This window comes from Canis lupus, chromosome 26 (assembly GCF_048164855.1).
Source record: "Canis lupus baileyi chromosome 26, mCanLup2.hap1, whole genome shotgun sequence".
Taxonomy (NCBI): Eukaryota; Metazoa; Chordata; class Mammalia; order Carnivora; family Canidae; genus Canis; species Canis lupus.
The window spans coordinates 21,234,860-21,256,463 of record NC_132863.1 but is presented as its reverse complement, the minus strand read 5'-3'; the positions used below and the strand labels follow the sequence as shown (position 1 = coordinate 21,256,463).

The 21,604-nt window shown below is 50.6% G+C and overlaps 1 protein-coding gene across 7 annotated transcripts in view; it reads left to right on the top strand.

The window, feature by feature from the left end:
• The window catches only part of LOC140618207 (tyrosine-protein phosphatase non-receptor type substrate 1-like), a 41,132-nt gene extending 33,302 nt beyond the window's left edge, over positions 1-7,830 (top strand). For 3 of the 7 annotated variants that reach the window (XM_072800321.1, XM_072800322.1, XM_072800323.1), the window contains exons 8-9: positions 2,832-2,883; positions 5,113-7,830. In XM_072800321.1, coding sequence (XP_072656422.1) covers positions 2,832-2,883; positions 5,113-5,367 — 307 coding nt within the window. In that variant the 3' untranslated portion in view covers positions 5,368-7,830. Of the gene's footprint in view, positions 1-2,831; positions 2,884-4,467; positions 5,082-5,112 lie in introns of those variants that run through there. The other 4 variants (XM_072800324.1, XM_072800325.1, XM_072800326.1 and 1 more) reach the window with 2 other exon arrangements.
• Positions 7,831-21,604: the final 13,774 nt, after the last annotated feature.

Sequence of the window (21,604 nt, the reverse complement as noted above, 5' to 3'; positions counted from 1 at the left end):
TTGGGCACTGGGGTTCATTCGGTTCGGCCATTTGTTCACTTGTCAGACATTCACTGCGTTTATTTTTGGAATATTTAGGGCTTCTCTGATTCATTTATTCATCTGAATCGAGCCCAGCTCAGTGCCAGGCCTTAAGTCGGTGGCGGGGAGGGGCGTTGCGAAGGAGAGCAAAGAAGACACCAGCCCTGGTCTCGTGGCCCTTTTGATTCGGTGTTCATTCATTCAACACTTAGGGCATGCTGACAGTGCATCAGCCCATCATGGGGTGTCAGGGCTCTAGTGTGGAGCCCGTGATCCATCCAGAGGCAGGTCACCAAACAAGCTGGGTGGGAGGTTGATACACAATGTGATACAGGTGCTGGCTAAATAAAATTAAGCTGGGCAAGGAGCAGGGCAGGAGGTGGGGTGCAGTGGGTGGTCAGAGAAAGCTGGTCTATGGAGGTGACATTCAGAAAGTAGCCGAAGGACGGGAAGGCTCCTTCCATAGGAATATCTGGGGCAAGAGTAAGCCAGGCAGAGGGAACAGCCAGTGCCAAGACCCCGAGGCGGGAGCAGTTGGACATGTTCATGGAACACGGAGGAGGCCAGGGCAGCTGGGCTGGAGCAGGCAAAGGGAAGAGACGGGAGACTAGAACATTCAGGGAGGGCCAATCACATGGGTTCACCATTCTGAGTATGGAGCTGGATCTCACTGTGTGGTGACAAGGGTTTGAGCATTCTAAACAGAAAATGCCATGACATCACCTATGCCTTTTCCATGTGGAGAATGGCACGCTGAGGGGTGGGAACAGAATCAGGGACACCAGGGAGGAGGTTCTTCAGGAATCTACAGAGCTGAGATGGTGGAGGAGACTTGAGTCACTGGGTTTGATAAGGATTTTGGAAGCAGAGTCAACAAGTGTTGTGATGGGTTCACACCATGGGTTGTAAAGGAGGACAGAGGAAAATCTGGGAAGATTCCCACTTTTTAGCCTGCACGCAGGGATGGATAATAGCAGCTCCATTCTCAGAGATGAGAGAGACAGACACAACAAAATGGATACTTGCTTCTTGTCTGCAGTATTGTTCTGAAAGAGAGGAACCCAGTGTTCTGAGAATGGATGAGGTTCAGTGAAGGTTTCCCCAAGAAAGGACTGTTTGAAATGAAATTCAAGGAAAGAGAAGCAGTGAAGCAAATGAAGAGGCAAGGAGGAGGGCCACATGTGCAAAGGCCCTGGGACAGTCTGACTGTCTTCATTCCAAGTCACTTTTATGTGCCTGTACCCACGTGCTGAGGATGCATAACAGGCAGGCGGCAGGTGGACACATATGCCAGCTGGGAAAAGAGGCAAGGAGGCTTGAAGGTGTCATGGAGGGGCAGCCCAGCTAGCCCAGCACTGTCAGAGAAGATTTGCCAAGGAGGTGACACCATAGTTGAGTCTTGAAGAATGCCCAAAAGTTAGCAGAGAGAAAAAGTGGTCGAGGGTGGCTTCCCAGGCTATTGTTATTGCAAAGTATGTCTCGTTGAGTAGCCGTTGTGAAATATTTGGTGGTGGAAATGTGAGTAAATAAGGCCGAGGCAGTGAAAGGGCCTGGACAGTCAGCAGGGGCCAGCCCACAAGGGGCTTATGAGCCGGGCGATGGGTTTTACTTGAACCAGAGGCAGTGGGGAGCCTTGGAAGGGTTGGAATTAGTAGGTAGGGGTGCGGATAGAGATCTTCGTGATCTTCCTTAGCAGCCGGTGTCCCTGCTCCCAGAGGGCTGTTTCTGTGGCCACGTGGGGCTTGTCATGCCCCAGAACTGCTTTCTGAGCCAAGATCTCATGCCAAATCCATTAATAACCCTGCTGCCAAGCCCCATTGCTCATTTCTGACATTATCCAGGCTCACATCCCCAGAGTTGCCGGCCTGAGAATTTACACAACTCCTGCAGAACCGTGGCTCTGGTTTGCTCACCACCTTGACTGTGACCCTGCAGTGAGCCGAGCCATGGCCTCCAATTACAGAATCAAGTGCATGAACAGCTTCTTTGATTAACCAGGACACTGTTCCTTCCCTTTTATTTCTTTCTTTCTTTTTTTTTTTTTTAATGCTAAGACCTAGATGTGTAGAATATAGAACATGTGGAAAATATGGGAAATAAAAGGAAGGGGCGGGGGGCGAAAGCCTCTCAAAGACCACTGCTGTTAGCATTTTACTATGTTTCCTTGCCGTGTTATCCACACATTTTTAGAATTGAGATCGTTCTACAGAGGATGTTGCCTTTTCACTTATCATTTTAATGTAATCATTTGTAATAAAGAAAAAATCTCATAAACCTTTTAAATCTTCATCTGTGACTCTATCCTTATTTCCTTAACCAGTCCCAATTGGCAGAGCTGTAACATATAAACCTTCCTCCTTATCCTGCTTTGTGGCAAATGCCTCTGTGCACAAAGCTTTTTCTGTATTTTGAATTACCCCCAAAATGTGCGTTTATGAGTCAAAAGATGAGGACACCTTCCAAGATCTTGATTTTGCCAGGCTGCTTCCCAAAAGGGTTCTATGGGTTTGCCCTTCCCACCAGCAATGTATGAATGTATCTGTTTTCACCATACCTTCCCTAGCACCCAGTAGTTTAACTTTTAAAGATCTTGCTGAAAAATGTAGGTTGGGGGAAAAAAAAAGTGTACTGCTTAAAATTCCTTCTTAGTGAGAGTGACCCTGTTGTCCAAACATTTGATAAACAGTTGTGTTTCTGTTGAGACTTGCTCCACCCGTATAGAAAATGGGACGAAATGTTATGCTTACTGATTTGCATGAGCACTTGAGATAGTGAGGATATTTTTATCTGTGCGTCTCTTTCCTTTTTAGGTTGCATGAGCCCGAGAAGAACACCAGAGAAATAACCCAGGTACAGTCCTTGGTGAGATGCCCTTCCCGGGAATGTTGATGGTGTGATTTCCTTGCCTCAACCAAAGTTCCAGATCCTGTTCTAAATTAGGAGTCCTTCCCCAGTGCGGGGAGGGGGGCCAGAGTGGGATGGGGAGACTGGGGGAGCCTGACATTTCTGATTTCCCCCTCATCCTCTGCACACTCTTTCCCTCTGCCTCAATCAGGAGAGGGTCACAGCCTCCTTGACCCAGCACACCCATCGCACAACTCCAGGGGGCGCTGTCCACAGTTTGCTCACTAATTGCCTTGTGCAAGGGCATGCTCACTTTCTGGTGCTTTCTCAACACTGCTAACGCGATTGGACAGACGACATGGTTGGCCTGATTCCGAGAAACTTAGCCCTGCTTTTCTCACTGGCTGATGCCATCAGACCTTGGAGGTACAGGGCTCCTCTGCCCTGAACCTGGAGCGAGAGAGCACCAGGTGTCCTTGACATTTCCTGGGCTGTTGTCGTTGTCTTAGACACAATCTGTTGTAGAGAGGGCTGTTAAAAGACACAGCATTTGTAGGCCTAAACACCGTGGCCTGCTCTCCTGCCTCAGTATGGCCCCCAGTGGGGCTCAAGCTCGAGGGGTAATTAGAAAACAAGGCATTCTCCCCAGCCATTTTACCTCCAGACTTCTTTCTGGAACTTTCGGGGTAAAAGATGACGGTGAGAACTGGTCATGGAAACCTGCCCAGAATTCACAGCCCACCAAGACTTCCTGACGGTGAACGAGGCAGTCACAACCCAGCCCTTCTGGAGCTTGCCACCTTGTGTCTAGACTCCCCAGTGCCAGATGCCAGCCCTTGCCAGGGAGGGAATTTAGTGCTGCTAGTGTGGGTTTCCCAGAGAGAAGTTGAGTGAGTGTGCAGACTGCGTGGGGAGACCACATTCTAGGGTCCCACAGGCTTGGGATCCTTTCCAGCAGTATGACTTTGACCAAATTACTTAACCTCTCTGGGCTTCAGTTTCTTCACTTGTAAAATGGGGTAATTCCTATCAAGAGGCTGAGATAGGGCCTAGAGAAGATGGTCCATGTGATAGCATGGAGCCTGCAAGCCCTCGGGAGCTGAGTCTGTGGTGATCACCACACACCAACTAGGAGCATTGGTTGCTGTCACCCCCTCCTCTTCTACAGCATAGGTGTGGGGCACAGGGGGAGCAGAGTTTGTGATTCATGGTGAGTAATGTTAAGGTGGCAGTTGTGAGTGAGAAGATTAGCACCTGCGAGATGCTCGAGTTTGCTAGGTGGTTGATGATTGCTAATATTTATTGAACATACACGATCACTCGCTCTGTGACAGGCTCTGTTCTAAGAGCTTTATCTGAAAAAAAAAAATAAGAGTTTTATCTGGGTGATCATATCTGATCTTCACAGGGACCCTGGAAATAGACACTAGTATATCCCTGCTTTACAGATGGGGAAGCCAAGGCCTAGAGGAGTCAAGTGAATTGCCCAAAGTCCCTCAGCTAGAGGGAGCACAACCAAGATTCAAAGTCCAGGCTTCTTACTGCATCTGCTACCTGGGGGCTCCTTCTCACATGCTTCTATCCCTTTTCTTCCTGAGTGAGGCTGAAATTGCTGTCCATCTGTCCATTCATCCATCCATCCATCCATCCATCCATCCATTCATTCACTCATTCAACACTGATGAGGCTTCTTCAATGCCAGCCTTGGTTCCTGCATTATAACAGATACCTAGTGAATAGATGTTGAAGAAACCAGTAAGTGAGTGAATACCTCCACCCACTGGGCGTTGGGATCTACTCAGACCCCCCCACCGACTCGGTCCTGGGTGGTGGGTGCTGTAATGGAGAAGCATGGATTGGGGGCCCTGGAACCAGCCAAGGGCAGGGTCTTAGGATAAAGCAGTGCTTTTTCTGGAATGTACAGGGTGGGGTGGGTTTCATTTCAAGGAGAAGGGGGATGGACAGCAGGCAGAGGGAAGAGCAGTGAAAAGGCAGGCAAGAGCTTCCGGGGGAGGGACAGCAAGGCAACACTGAAGTGACCCCACAGGTGTTCGGGAAGCTCCTTCAGGCCATGAGAGTAGTGGAGGGGTCAGGCTGGAAACAGGGAACCTGGGCCAGATTAGAGCAGGGTGTGAATTAGCGCTGAGCCAGTGGGGTCCAAGGGGAGCCAGAGGCATCCAGCCTTGATGCCAGGGGGTGGATGAGCGGCGGGAGGCTCCAGAATGAACTTCTTTCCACTACATTTAGATCCAGGACAACAATGACATCACGTATGCAGACTTGAACCTGCCCAAGGGGAAGAAGTCTGCCCCCCGGGCCGCCGAGCCCAACAACCACACAGAGTATGCCAGCATTCAGACTGGCCCGCCGCCCGCGCCCGAGGACACCCTCACCTACGCCGACCTGGACATGGTCCACCTCAACCGGGCTCCCAAGCAGACGGCCCCCAAGCCCGAGCCATCCTACTCGGAGTACGCCAGCGTCCAGGTCCAGAGGAAGTGAATAGGACCATGGTCGTCTCTAGGGTCTGTCCTCATGAGCCTTCCTGTCCCATGTGGGACAGCCGTGATGGGGACAGCCAGCCCAGTTCCCAGAGGGCCGGGATGGTGCAGGCCCTGGGACCCCAGGATGAGGCTGGCTCTTGTTTCCCCGACCCGCCTGGCTCTCCAGCATTTCCAGGGCAGCCACAGTCCCCCCACATGGCCACACATGGAGGCCAATGTTGCCAGACCCGCCGGGGGACCGACCTGGGAACTGGCCAGAGCTGCTGGGGGTCCGGGAATCCTCATGCCTGTCTCCATCAACATGTGGGTCTTGGTCATGGTCTTGGAGAACCTGACCTCGCCCTTAATGCTCTGCAGCCTGATCTTCCGGGATGAGGAGGGAGAGAACCCCACCTCCTTTCACTACCACCCAACTGAGGCTTGGGGAAAATTTTCCCTGTAGATCGAACTGCCCCATCCATGGAGAAGCTGGAAAAAAAATTTAAATTAAAAAAAAACCTCTGGGACCCGCATCCCAAGACTTGGTGAGATTGCTGCCAATAGTCCTAGCCTCCCGATCCCAGGACTAATGAGGCACAAGCCCTGGGGGAGGGGAGGATCCTCCAAGGAACTCCCACACAACCACCACCACCACCACCACCAAGGACTGAGTAACAAAGCCCTTCTCCTCCTGGTGGCCCTCCGAGACTCCTTGAGGACCCATCATCCCAACCGTGAAGCTCCACGTGGCCCCTCCTCTCCTTTCTAGACCTGAGCTTGCTTCCTCCAGCTCGCACTAACTCAGCAACATCTCGCTGTGGACGCCTGTAAATTATTGAGAAATGTGAAATGTGCAATCTTGAAACTGAGGTGTTAGAAAATTTGATCTGTGGTGTTTTGTTTTGTTTTTTTTTTTTCTTAAAATGACAGCAACGTTATCTTGGCTCTTTGTCATGTGTTGAAGTACCTGGTTGGGTCTTGTGCGGTCTAAGGTTTACCAGTTGATTGTCCTGGAGGGATCTTCTTACAGCAGAAACCGAGTCCTTCCCCGTCCCAGACCCTGAGGATGGGGCAAGGAAGGTCGTGGTGTGGCTGCTCCATGGAGGTGCTTAGCCTTCTTTCTCCGGGACAAAACTGGCCACGTCCTCAGCTGAGCCACGTGGCTGAAACTGCTGCCTTCCGTGCCCCCAGTGTGCTAAGTCCAAGCCTGCCCACTACTTCTCCAGGCTGCATCCTTCACAGGGCAGTCTTGTCGAAAACTGAGGCCTCAGTCTTCTCATCCAGAAAGAGGAGAAAGATGCCCCCATCCCACCCCACCCCCGCTCTCTGCCATCTCACAAGTGCTGGATGCCGTGCAGGGGAGGGAAGCTATGCCTGGCTGTTGTTCCCACCCTTTAGTGACTGCTCCCATTCCAGCTCACTGAGCTGATCCCTGTAGGAGGAATCTTCTGTTTCTGCTCTCATATCCTTTCGAGATCAAACTGGAATAAATCCAAGACAGGATTTTGGGCAGGAGGTTGGGCAGATGCTGCGACCTCTTACCCCTGACGCCCTCATATCCTTTCGAGATCAAACTGGAATAAATCCAAGACAGGATTTTGGGCAGGAGGTTGGGCAGATGCTGCGACCTCTTACCCTGACGCCCACACTTCCAATGGGGTGAAGGGGGCCTGGCTGGTCCCAGGGCCAGCATGTGTTGCACGCCCTGTTTATTCAGTCTTCATGTATCACCGACCTACTGTTGGAGCTGAGAGGTTCATATTCTCTGCCCCCCTGGGTCCTGCCATTTGATGCCCCAGGGACTCCAGGCCATCAGAGCGAGAGGCTGAGCCATCTTGTCCATCAGCAGGTCCTACGCATGGAACACCGGGAGCTCTGCTCAGACCCAGTTCTCTGGGGACGGTGATTTGGTGTTTTACATGATGGCATCCAGGAATTGGCTGAGCCAACAGGCCATGTGGGCCGCTTTGGCCCAGTGAGCCAGTTTCTCTGTGGCATCTGGGAGCACAGCGGTGCAGCCACCTGGCTCAAGCTATTTCCAAATTCCAAAAGGATGGCTTGTAAACCTTGGTCTCCCTCTCTTCTGCCCAGAGAAGGCACATGTGCTTGAGCGTGCACACGTGTGCACACATGCACACACACACATACACACACACACACACAAACGGAATTTTAAGAGAATGTTTTCTTGGTGCCATTTTAATTTAATTTTATTTTGAATTTTGGAAGGGGAGTAAGGGAATGAGGCCAAGGAAGTTGTGCAGCTTTTAGCTCCGGCCTGGCAGCCTGGAGATTCCCATACCTTGTGTATCGAACCCCAGGAAAAGGAAGAGGTCGAAACAACACTGCGGAAGGAGCGTGGTTTCGGGAGTTTATTTTAAGACTGCTAGGAAGGAAACAGGCCCCATTTTGTATATAGTTGCAACTTAAACTTTTTGGCTTGCAAAATATTTTTGTAATAAAGATTTCTGGGTAACAACAACCCCTCGGATGTTGAGTGTCTTTGTCTTTGGGAATGGGGGCCCCTATCCCCAGGAACCTGGGAGAAGATGGTGTATGGCCTCGGGGATTGGAGGCTGAAGGGTTTGGGTCTCTCTCTTGGGTTTTCTAGACACAAAGACTTTGTTTCGCCTTGCTCACAGGGAGTCGGTGGAAAGTTGTGCTCCAGACACCTGTGGATGCGAAATCCCGACCGACAACCACATTTGAATCCTGGCTTTGCCACTTGGCAGAGGTCAAAGAGCTCACCTCCTTCCGGACACTCAGACTCACTATGTCATTGATGCAATGGAGACAGTCATACCCCCAGCCAGGGTTCTTGTGCAGATCAAAGGGATGCCGAGCCCCACACTTGGCACCTGCCTGCCTCACTAAGTGTCGGTCTTCCCTTCCCACCCCAGACATTGCATAGCTGGGACTAGTCACATGTCCCCACCTGTGGGATCATGTACAAGTGGGTCACCCTCTGGGAACCTCACCTCCCCCTCCACTGAATGCAGAAACCCAGTGCTGGCCCTAGAATATTCTTGCCAGATGCTGGCATATAATAAGTGCTCAATAAATGTTGGCTTTCTTAGCTCTCCTCCATTAGAATATTAATAATATTAATGACTGAAATAATAATGGTCATGATATTAACAAGTCATGTTTACTGAGTGTCAGCACTTGCCCTTGATGAGCTTCTTCAAACCTCACGACTTAAGGTAGGAAATATTCCCGACCCCGTGAATAAGGAAGGCACAGGAAAGTGGTAGAATGTATGCAGGGTCACACAGCTGCCGAGTGACGTCGCTGAGACTCCGGCTCCAGCTGCCCAACCCCAGTGCCCAGCTTCTGCGCCCTGAGTCAACAATTAAGACCTCATGTATTGGCACTGACCAGGCTATATGGTAAGGAATGCCCCGGCATCTCACAATCCTTATCTCATTTAATCCCCCCCAACCACCAGATGAGGCTGGAACTCTTGTCATCCCTGTTTTACAGATGAGTAAACCGAGGCCCAGAGAAGCTAAGTCATTTCCCCAGTGTCCCGTGGCAGAGTCTGGCTCTTCCTCATCACATCGTACTGCCCTGTTCCCTTCTCAGAGTGGCCAGATAGCCGTGGCTGTGCCCATTTGGCCGGGAAAGAAGGTGGAGGTGTAGGAGATGCGTGGCACCCCTCCAAGCTCATGCAATGAACCCGTCATCAAGTTGGGACTTGCACTTGGATCTGCGAGCCCACATGGGATCATCCTTGAGCCTTCGGCCTGACCCCGTGATCAGGGACCTAAGGCACGTAGGGCAAAGGAGACTCCAGCAGGGCTCAGAGAAGTCACCTGCCTCGCAGGCCAGGTCAGAGAGCTGAGCTCTCAGCTGCCCTTGGGGCCCAACCCGGGCAATTTGTGTGCTGCTGGCGGGGATAAGGTGTTCAAGGCATGCATCCAGGCCGAGTGGGCAGGGAAGTGCCTTGCATTTTCTGGGAAGGTGGGGAATGATGGACTGCGTGTCTGGGCAAGGAGACATGGGGGATGTATTTTATGCAGCACCTGGCGCACCTGACCCACCTCCTTCACGGCCCACTTTCCAGGGCTGTGGGTTGGCAGGCAAAATGAAAGTTGATAGGAGCCAAGTGATCCCCTTCCTGCCCTCCAGGAAATCAGTCAAACATTTGGCATTTATCGGGTATCTCCTCTGATTCTGCCTTATGCAAAGGAGAACCACAGGACACCACATACCCCACCCCCACCCCTAACCCCCGTGAAGACCCAGAGGACATTTGCAGCCTCCCCCCATCCCCCACCCCTTTCACATGATAATCAGGAAAATCTCTGCCATCTCCAGATTCCAATGCCCAGCTGTGAAAACCCCTGCGTGCATATTTCCACCAGCCAAAATTTGACCAAGATTTGTTTATTTATTTTTTACATAAGTACTTTTTACGTATCAGATAGTCTCCTAAACTCTGTACAAATATTAACTTATTTAAAATCAATTCACTCCATTCTCTTAACAAGCCTATAAGATGGGTACTATGATTATCCTCTGCTTAATAAAGACATGGAAGCACAGAGAGATTGCACGTCTTGTTTAAGGGCCACCATCCAGGAAATGGTGTCACTGTGGGTGTGGGTGGGTCCTGGACGGGCATGCGGAGGGTTGCTGGAGATACAGCAGGGGCCGCAGACCGTGTTGGCGTGCACTGGGATGTCTGTTGGGAGCCAAGAAATGCCACGTAGTCTCAACCACCGAAACATCAGAGTATTGGGGCAGCCCCCATCGCCTGCCTCGACACCGGCCAGCCAACATGTCCTTAAGCTTCCCTGGGGCTCAGCCTGGCACCATCAGCATCTCTACGACTCCACCACCACCCCGCCCTTAACTGTGGCACTATGTTTGCTGGGGTCTGGGTTTGTTTTCTGAACATAAGATTTTGTGTTGTTTTTATTGAACATAAGATTTTGAAATTGAAAATGCTTTCCCAAAAGATATGTGCCCCAGATGTTCAAAAACTGGCAACTCTTTGGTGACAGAGGTTGGGAGGATGGGGTCTATCCTTGTCGGGGGCAGCCATGCGGAGGGGTCTGAGGGGCCCTCTGGGGCGACAAGACGTTCTGTACCTCCATTTGAGTGGGCCGATGTGGGGGTTTACAGACGTAAGACTCCATCAAGTGCACATTTAATGTCTGCATTTTCTCGTGTGTAAGTTATACCTCAAAAAAGATAGGATGTCCCCCTGGGGCTTCAACCCCCACCTTCAACCCTGGATGCCTGCCCCAACCTGACAGTCCAGGAGCCCAGCCCAGGGCCTGGCCCAGGGATGGCTCTGGGAACACTGTTGAGCAATTCTGAGAAATAGCATCTCGGTGACCAAAAAAGCACATGATACAGTGAAAGAAAAAGTGCAATACGGGGAAGGCCAAGGCTATGGGACAAGCTACTTATCTGCCATCATCTGTCTACTGAGGTTGCCTTACTGACTCACCCCACGCCCACGCCCTTCGCCCCACCACTCAGGCATGACAGGCCACTGCACAGTCCTCACCCTGTCACCTTGGGCAGTGGCTTTGCCTCTGAGCCTCAGTGTGTACTCCTGGAAGGTTGGGTGGACTCTTCACCATGGGGCTCTAGTGAAGGTAACACAGAGAGTAGACCTAAGACCCATTGCAACAGTGTGGGGCAGACAGCACTCAACACACTCACATTCACACTCACACACAGATATGCTCACATGCTCACACCCCCACACCTACAGGCATTCACACACACACACACACACACACACACACACACTCATGGTCAGACCCACACAATTCACACACTCACACCACTGCATTTACACACACATCCACACTCCTACACTCACACCCATACTCTTGCACACATCCTCACACACGATCACACTCCCACACACACACACACTCACACTCATACACCAGGGCCAGGTTCTCAGAGGAGTTTGACGATGGTGGGTCTCCCCTCCTGGCTGAAGCAACTTTAACTAGGTTTCTCCCTCCTTCGTTAGCCTGGGGTGGCTCCCTCTTACCAACTCTGGGGAATCCAACACCCAGTCCCCTCTTCCTTCTTCCCTTCTTCCTCACACCCCACCTGACCTCTTCAGGGACACGTCCTGCTCCTCCCAGGCCTGGAATGGACTCTCTGGCCAGCCTAGTCCAATCAGGTACCAGGTGGAGCTACCTTTGCCCTGGCCCCATGGTAGGTCATCCTCCCTCCTGCCTGTCCCCCAAGCAGACCACAAGCTCCCCAACACCAGCATGTCACTTCCTGCCTTTGGGATACAGCCCCTGGGAGAAGGGGGACTGAAGCTTACCATGTGCCAGACAGGGTCCTGGGCACTTGAATTCTTTATTTCAGTGAACTCTTACTTCTGAAGATGGGCACTATGTTGTCCATTCCACAGATAAGAAAATCTAGGCTCAGGGAGGTGGAGAGACAAGATCACTCATTCAGCCAGTAATTATTTCTGTAGCTCCTGCTGTGCGCCAGGCCCTGCAAGCCTCCTGGAGAGCCACGCTGACTAAAGCAAGGCCACACCCTTATGAGCTCATGGGGCACAAGGGAGCCAGAGCATCTGGACAAGGGGGTGTCCATGGGTAATTTTCAGGAAGTTGTAGAACAGGATGGATGCAAATACAGAATAGCAAAGCCAAACACAGCTACACTGCTTGTAGAATTAACCGATCCTTCAGTGGATCTTTTTAAACAATGCCCCAGTAGGCATTGAAAGAAGGTCCCACTTTCTTTTTTTTTTTTTTTTTTTTTTTTTTAATTTTATTTATTTATTTATGATAGGCACACAGTGAGAGAGAGAGAAGCAGAGACACAGGCAGAGGGAGAAGCAGGCTCCATGCACCGGGAGCCCGACGTGGGATTCGATCCTGGGTCTCCAGGATCGCGCCCTGGGCCAAAGGCAGGAGCTAAACCGCTGCGCCACCCAGGGATCCCAAGGTCCCACTTTCTTTGCCTTACTTCCAAGTATTTTCTTATTAGGAGAAAGTACACTGACCTCACTCAGTGTGCATCAAGGGCAATCGAGGCCTTTTGAAGAGGAAACCCAGAGCTGAGGCCCAAAGGATGAGTAAGAAATGAGCCAAACAAAGAGGGTGCGGTGGCGCCAATACTTTGGAGAAATGATCCTTCCAGCCCTTGCCAAGCTCTGCTGCCCCATCTTCCATCACGTACACCCCTACCCCCATCACTCTTGCACTGGCAACACTAGCCTCCTAACAGTTCCTGGAATGAACCACAGGGCCTTTGCACATGCTACTCCCTCTGCTTGGAACACCCATTGGGTCTCTTTCCTGCTTGTTCTTCCAATGCAAAGATTGGGCCGAGTTCCCTGGTTAAACACCACTGTAACAACCCTGTCCAGAACCTCTCTTTGTAACCCTTGTCACTGTTTGTGGCTAGATATTGACCTTGTGGTTCCTTAATTAACATCCCCCTCTTCCACTGCCCTGGGAGCAGCCTCCCAGGGTGTTGGCTTTACTCAACAGTAACACTTCTGTGTCTGGCCCACAAGACTTCCAATAAATATTTGTTGGATGGATAGAAGGATGGGAGGGAGGATGACTGGGTGGAAGGTTATGTGCTTTGGAGGATGGATGTGTGGGTGGGAAGGGAGGAGAAAGGTGAGGAAATGATATCACATAGAAAAGCCCAGAAGCCAGAGACTGCAAGGCCTCTTAGGAGAACAGAAAGTGCCTCTGCTGGCAGGTTTGGAACTAGGATTCAAACCCTGAGCCATTTGACTTTCCCCACTGAGTCCCTCTGCCTTTCATCATGATCCTGGGTTCAGAGCAATTATTTAAAAAAAAAAAATGGTTGCGTGCTCCCCAGCAGGCAAGGAGCCAGTGACCCTTGTCTGAGCCTTTGGTGCCTCCTCTGGGGAGAGTGGGGCTGGTCTTAGAAAACATGATGAGACATTGCAAAGATCTTCCCCTACCCTGAGGTTGCACAACCCCGGTGCGGCCGGCCCCCACTTCGAAGCCGGTGGGGCTTCGGAGGCCCCAACAGACGCGTCCTCCTGGCCCCACTTCAAGGACAGCAGGCCCAGCCCTGGTGGGGGAAGGTGCGTCCTGGCCACCCGGGGCCTCCCGCCCCCTGGGGGCCCGCTCTGGGCAGGGTCAGCTGGTGTGGCAGCTGGTCGTGGTCGCCTGGATCTGGGCCAGGGACCGGTCTCCAGGAGGAGGCAGGGTGAGGGTTTAATGGCCAGCGGGCTGTGGCCCCACGGAGGCTGTGGGCTCCCTCCTGTCCGCGCTCGCAGGGGTGCCGGCAAGTGCACCCCATGCACGTGCAGATTAACGCATTACCGCCAAGATCATGTGGAGAGGCAGAGGCGCCGGGGCAGCCGGGCCCCGAGCTGCCATTACCCCAGGACCTTTAGCTGGAAAATTTTTCTTGGGGCAATTAAATCTTCAGCTGTCTCCTCGCAGGGAGTGCCTGCTTGCATTTTAATTATCCTTAAAAGAGAGAAGTAGGGGAAAGGACACAAGGCGAAGAATTAAAAAATAACAAATCTGCTTTATAAACACAGCCATCATCTCGCCGCCCTGCATCTATTCAGAGGGCTGCTCCGAAGAGCCCTTGACCCTTTGCACTCCGGGCTCCCTGGGGCATTGGAGGGGGGGGCCCTCTTGGGGGAATGGAGAGACAGCACTGCTGGGGTGTGGCTGCATCGGGGCAGAGGTGTGGCTCGGGGTCCTGCTTGGTCCTTCACCACCCACCCTGAGATGGAACTTCCTGCCCTCGTTTTACAGAGGAGAAAATAATCCGTACTAGGATGAGTTACAGCAATAAAAAGGAACAGAGTACTGATACAACCACATGGATGGATCTCAAAAAAGTGTGATGCTGAGCAGGAGCCAGACCCTAGAGGGTGCACACTGTGTGAGTCCATTCCTATCAAGTTCTAGAACCAGCAAAACCAATCTACCGTGCCAGAGAGCAGAGACACGGGTGCTGGAGAAGAGGAAGGGCTTGGCTGAAGGGGCAGAGGGCATTTCTGGGGAGATGGAAATGTCCTTTATGTTGATTGAGGTGGTGCTCACGTGGGTGTGACAGCCATCAGCACTCACCAAACAGTGTACTTAAAATGAGTGCATTTCATCATTTGTAAGTTATAGCTCAGCAAAGGAGGTTTAATAATAAAATAATGAGTTAAATAAATAAAATCCTCTTAAAATAAATTACATTAAATGGTGTGAGTTAATGTTTATCCAGATTTCCTCCGTGCCAGTCGTTATTGTAAGCACTTTTCATGTGCTAAGCTACTCATCTTCCACTTCAACCTGTGACACAGGTGCCATCAGGGCTCCCCGTTTCCCAAATGAAGAAACCGAGGCACAGGAAAGGTAAGATTTTCCCAAGGTGATGAGGCTAGGAAGAGGCAAAGCGTGGGTTCTGATCCAGACAGGCTGACTACAGGGCCTTAGAGTTTTGAAAGCCAAGTTCAAAGTTACCCAACTAATTAGTCTCAGAGGCAGGATGAAACCCCAGGGCCTTTCTAACGTGGTAAAGCTGGTGGAAGGGGAAAATTCATCCATTCAAGGAAGCTTTACCCACCGTCTACTGCAGGTTATACTGTGGACACATAGGGAGCAACAGAAAAGTCCTAGGCTCCTGGGGTGTCTTGGGCTGGGGTAAGGGGCTGGAAATCACCAAATAATCCCCAAAGTATATATGGAGCTGCAGTTAGCAATGAGCAATGAGCGTGCAGAAGGGGAGGTAACAGGGAACCCAAATGCAACATCCAGACGAACACACGGGGAGAGTGAGCCCAAGACCACACCTTCTTCTCTCATATATGTGTGGAAACAGTGCCATTCTGGCTTGCACGAAATTCCTGAGCCACCTGCTCCTAACTTGATTTCCCTTCCAAGCTGTGTATTCTGCTGACTAAGAACAAGTTCTAAGGTCTCATCTTTCAAGAGATTGGCAAAGGCCCTTTGAAATCACCTGTCCTGCCCTTAGCACCTTGAGCCTGCAGCTCAGCTATTTCAGGAATGGCCCCTGGGCATTTCCCCCAGCCCAGTAGCAGAGGGGCGGGGTGGTGTCACATTCCAGCCTGGTGGGAACAGAAGGAAGGGTGGGGCGACAGCTGGGAGTGCCTGGGTCCCCACCCCCGAGGGAACACCCTAACCTTGATCCAAGCACCCAGGCCCCAGGAGACGGAAACAAAAGAGAAGGGAGATGACTTGCCTGAGGTCACACAGTGCTGGCTTCTGGGCCCCTCTCCTGACTTCCGTGCCTCCTGACTGTCACCTTGGCCCCTCTCCACCAGCCGAGATCATCACTCTATACCACTGAGTGAATATACTCTTGAAAGTCAGATGCTCCGGATTTCTTTTCTGGTCCCCCTACTTTCCGTCTGTGTGACCTTGGGCAATATTCTCCACCTCTCTGTGTCAGCGTAACCTCCTCCGTAGAACGGCCCCTAAACCCCTACCTACACCCAGAGGATTGCCAGGAAGCTCAAAGGAGACAAGACAAGAAATGCAAACATGGTTGCAAATGGGCCCAGATGATTGCGAGTCTTCAAAAACAGGTAGCTCTTTCTTACTGTGTACACTGTTGTCTACATGAGTGGGCTCATATCCAATGAGTTTATGTATCTGGGGCACCTTTCCAAGTAACACACAGAGACCAACCTCACGCTTTTAAACAGCTTCATGGTATTCTTGTTTATTTGTTCATCCATTCATGCATTTGCCAAACGTGTACAATGGCAGCTTCTATATACCAGGCCAGGGCACCGAACACATAGAGGTGCTTTCAGTCCTAGTGGGGTGACAGTTAATAAATATACAAATAATTGAGATCATTTCACCTTGGGCTGATTGCTTTGCAGAAAATAAGACGGGAGGTAAAGAGATGGAGAGGTACTGCTAGGGAGGGAAAAAAGTTGGGCTATGGTGCTGTAACTCCCCGAGGACATGACACGGCATTCCCGCCCCGCCAGCAGAAAAGAAGGGGAGGCAGAGGAGGCAGGAGGGCTAGAAGACTCCAGGCAGAGGGACCGGCAAGGGCAGAGTCCCCGAGGCTGGACTGAGCTCCCTGCGGTTTGACTGGAGGCAGACAATGCGCATCTTTGAAATGGGCAGACTGGGACCACTCTGAGGAGCTTGGGGTTTAGCTTGAGACACTGAAATAGGGAGCTGCTAGACCACGGGAGCAGTGTGCTCCAATGTGGCTTTTTACAAACCACCCCAGCTGTTGGGCAGGACGGATTGGAGGAGCAGTGATGGGAGGAGGAGGACGCTCACGAATTCCCCCATCGACGGAGGTTTGGGCTCCCTCTATATTTTTCCCTACTTGCAAATAGTTTTGCAGTAAACATCACAGCACAGAAATTCCTGGAAGTGGGATGGTCGGCTTTAACACGCGATCATTTTTGTTTGTTGGTTTCATCCTGTCCAGATCGCCACGTTGCGCCGCCCGTCCCACGCACAGGAGCTCCAGCTGCCACCCCTGAACGGCAACTCTTGCTCTGCTCCTGGCCACACTCTCCCCAACCTCTCCGGCCCTGGCACAAACCCACGAGGCCTGAATGCATTCGTTAGTTCTCCTTGCAATCTGGAATCGCAAGTTGTCGAGAAGAAAAATCTCAAAATCAGGCTAAGTGGCTAAAAAGACTGCCCATGGGCCGCCTTTTCCAGTGGGAGTCAGAGACAGGCCTCCAACACCCCAAAGAGGCCAATTTACCCTTATTCTTCCAACCACGGAGAAGTCGCTTTTTTTTTTCTTCTGTTCAGCCGTGAAAATAAGGCACGGCACAGAGATGACATTGATAACAGGCCCGGGGGTTATATGTGATGGAGGGCTAGTTGGAAACCCCTCCCTTTCTACCGCTCTCTGAGCACTAGGAATGGAGAGAGCTGCTGTCCTCTGAGCCCTCTGCCTCCCACCCCTGGGGGGTGCCTGTCTGGCCTTGTCACTGTCCCCTGACCACGGCCACCACCTGCTCCTCGGCCTTGTGGCTTCCATTCCGGGCCTGCTCCGATGCCAGATTTCCTTTCGATAAGTGGCCTTTTAAAAGAAAGCATTCTCTATTAATCAGCAGCCACAGCATCTGCAGCAGTATGGGAGCATGATTTTACTATTTTTCTCATCATTTAGGGCTTATTTCTGTTGTTTATTTTGGGGAAGGGGAAGGAGTGCTCAGATCTCAGTAATTCACAACCAGCTAGCATGCGGTGTCTGATTTTAATCTTGGCATTTGGAGATGCTTTTGAAGACGGTTTATGTTATCTTTCCAAGACTGACCTGGTGAGTTATGTGAGAGAAGATATTGCAACAGACCGTTCTTAATATTTTATCTTTTAAGACGAGGGACTTTTTTTTCCCATAGCAAAATAGCTGGATAGCCAAGTCTTTGACACAGAGAGGAATTATTATTCATTAACTTCTTATGAGATGTCAGCTGCTAGATGGGACTCATTGTCTCGTTTTGTCTTCTCAGCAATTCTGTAAGGGAGGTCTGAGTTTTCTATACATCTCACAGGTGAGAAACCCAACCTTTGAGAAGCCAACTTATCTGAGAGCCAGTCAAGAACTGGAACTCAAATCTGGCCCTCCCAGCGCCCTCCCTTTGTGATCATGGTTTTCACCAGCCACAAGGCCTTAAACTGTGTCTGTCAACCTAGCCGAGTTGGAGCTGTGTGTCCCAGAAATCCTTTCCTGTATGGTTCTGCGCTGATGCTGGACCCATGCAACATTTCACTCAAGGTTTTGAAGACGCAAGTGAAGAAGGCACCATTGCTTTATGCTCTGAGGGTTGGTACAAAGCCCACGCATGTTGTCACTGACCCATTTGTTCATCTAGGTGGCAGGGTGTGCGGGTGAGGGGGTGAGGGGTGAGGGGTGAGGGGTGGAAGGTTCAGTGCTCAGATCCCCAGGATCCTGCAGCTCCCATCAGATCTTCAGCTTCTCTGAGTCCTGGGCCTGCTGCGCCAGCTCTCCTTTGTGACAGATCCATAGACACAGCTGGCCCACAGGAGATGTGGAGGTGACAGCCTGTGCAGAGGCCCCGCCAGCTCCCCCATTACATGAGGTCACAGCCCTGTGATGAATTCTTCCTTCCAGATCACTCATGAAGCCTCTGCTTCTCTATGGGACCCTGACCGGTTTACAGGAGTTTGGACTTTATTTGAAAAGTGCCTTGCGCCCCTCTGCCTAGATTTGACAGGTTTAGCAAATAAAAATACAGAACAGTCGATTCAATTTGACTTTCACTCAAAAAACGGATACTTTTTTTTTAGCGTGAGTATATCTCATGGAATATTTGGGGAATACTTACATTAAAAATTATTTGTTGTCTGAAATTCAAATTTAACTGAGTGTGGGCAGCCTGTGTATTTTATCTGGCCCCCCATCTATATCTCCCAATTGATGCCCTCTTCCTCTTCCTCTTCTTCACAGATATGATAACAAGAACATTTGAATAAGCACTCAGCCAGCATTTGAGAGCCTTGGAGGATGTAGGACCGGCTTCACTTGGTCCTTACGGGGCCTCAGTTTCTTCCTCAGGCTACATTGTGAAACGATGAAGTCCCCAGGGAACTCAGAGTCCCCACACTCGTCATCATCACCTTCAGGATAAAGTCCTGATTCCTTACTGAGGCATCCAAGGGCCCGGCCTGCCACCAGATCTCACCTTCTGCCCAGTTCACACAACCACCTAGAAGGACTTGATATTTCCCCAAAGACAATCTCTTTTCACTTGTAGGACCTTACCTTGACTCTTCTTGCCCTGAATGCCTCTCTCTCCCTTGAATGCTATTCCAACTCCTTTTAAAAAAATATATTTTATTTATTTATTCATGAGAGACACACACACACACAGAGGCAGAGACACAGGCAGAGGGAGAAGCAGGCTCCATGCAGGGAGCCCGACGTGGGACTCGACCCCGGGGTCTCCAGGATCACGCCCTGGGCTGAAGAGGGCGCCAAACCGCTGAGCCACCTGGGCTGCCCCGCTATTTAAACTCCTATTGACCCTTTATACCTCTAATGCCACCTCCTCCCAGGAGTCTTCCCTGACCACTGCAGGCAGAGAGACACCTGTCTTCATTTCTCTGTCCCTTTGGGCTTCTTACATGCTTAGGTTACAAGGGATTCACAGCTTACGCATGTTTAATATCCTCTTAAGAGAACATAAAGATGAAAATTAAAGTATCGGTGGCCCAATGCGCATGCACGTCCTGACCGATGTGAGATACAGGTGAGAATCTGTTCTCTGGGGCTCAGACCCTGAGGGTCTTTCATCCTATAACTACCTGAGGTAGTTTAGACTTGAAGATTTTTTATTTTTTTAAATCAGCAGTATAGCATCAAGAGTGAAGGATTTGGGAGACCGGGTTTGGCCTAAATTCAGATTCCAGCTCTACCACTGACTACCTGTATAACCTGAACCAGCCGCTACCCCTCTGTGCCTCAGGCTCCCTATCTATAAAGTAAGTGTAAGAATACCAGCTTCAGAAGGTTGGGAAGGTAAAATAAGTACCTAATACCCACTAACATTACACTCTAATATCACACCAGGCCCATGAGCTCAGAGGTGGAAGAGCCACCTGCTCCAGGGCTGCAGAAAAACCTGGCTGTGCCGGACTCGCCAGGAGATGTCCCCAACCTGGTGTCTCCTAAGGCTATGTCATGTGCAATTTTTATTTGACTTGATTTTGGCTTTCCAAGCTGACCCCATGGAATGGCACCCTCTCCCTTAGAGGAGGGAAAACCAGCAGACGGTCCTAAGCTAAAATCTCCATCCTGTCAGTTCCAATCGCAGGACCCTGAGCCAGTCATTTCAGCCCTGCTCATTTCCCCAGCCAAGTGGAGATGATGTGCCCACCTTGCAGGGCTGTGAGGAGTTAACATCTGTGCTAATACATTTACTACCCGGCTGCTTCTAGCATTTTACTCTTCAGGCAGCTGTTACCGCACCGCGTTACATTTTCAGTTCACGTGTGGTTCTCCCCGACAACCTGGGGGAGGATGGGCATTAGCTCCAATTAGCCCGCGCTTCCAAGTCCAAGTCTGTTCTTGGATCAAGGAGGCATCCACATATGTGGAAGGAGGGAAGGAAGGAAGGAAGGAAGGAAGGAAGGAAGGAAGGAAGGAAGGAAGGAAGGAAGGAAGGAAGGAAGGAAAGTGAGAGGGAGGAAGGATCGACCCCTTTCTCCCCAGGCTTGTCTGACAACAAGATTATAATCAGAGGAATGGATCAACAGCCCCTATTCATTCTCATATCTCTTTTCTGGAATCACAACTTAGGTTTGTAGCTGTCTAATTTATTATTATATGGTGCAGTGCGGGGTAATTATATGCTGTGGTATAATTTGTTATAACTTGGGCTGAGGCCTATAACTGTATAATTTATTATTATACAGTACAGTGTTGAATAATACGAAGAGTATATAATTTATTTCAGGCTTATGAGCCTAACCTGTAATCCAAATGCAGCGCACAGTCTATGTGGATGAGTTCATGTTCCTACAGAAGCCTCAACTTAGGGATTTCTTCATTGCTAAGTTCTTTCCTTGGGCTCCTCAGAATGCCTAGCCGAGACTTGCAGAGTTCCTGATACTTTTTGGAATGAAGGTAAAATCTCAGGCAGCTCCAGACCATGCTGAGTGGGGCTTAGGCATCGGGTCATAGAAAAGGAGGGCCAGAGCCGACACCCTGCCCTGCGGGGCAACAGGTGCAGAACCATGATCAAAACCCCGTTTCCTGTATCCCCAGCATCTCCATGCATTGATTTGATAACTACTTTTGTTCTGTTCTCAGCACTGGGGATACATCATTGAACAGAGGAGGTTTCCCCTTGTGGAGCTTGCATTCTGGCCGTTGAGAGCCTCTATTTCTCTGGTCCCTGTTTCTCAAAGTGTGGTTCCTGGACTTGCATCATCAGGGAGCTGGTTAGAAATGCAGACTCTTGGGCAGCCCTGGTGGCTCAGCGGTTTAGCGCTGCCTTCAGCCCAGGGCGTGACCCCAGAGACTCAGGACCGAGTCCCATGTCGGGCTCCCTGCATGGAGCCTCTTTCTCCCTCTGCTTGTGTCTCTGCCTCTCATTCTCTCTGTGTCGCTCATGAATAAATAAATAAAATCTTTAAAAAAAAAAAAAAAAGAAATGCAGACTCTCAGCCACCTTGACCTCCTGAATCAGAGTCTACATTTTAACAGACCCCCTGGCAATTTGTACACACTTGAGAAGCGCTACTTGAGCTTCTACATGATTTAGGAAAACTGTTTCCTTCTTTACG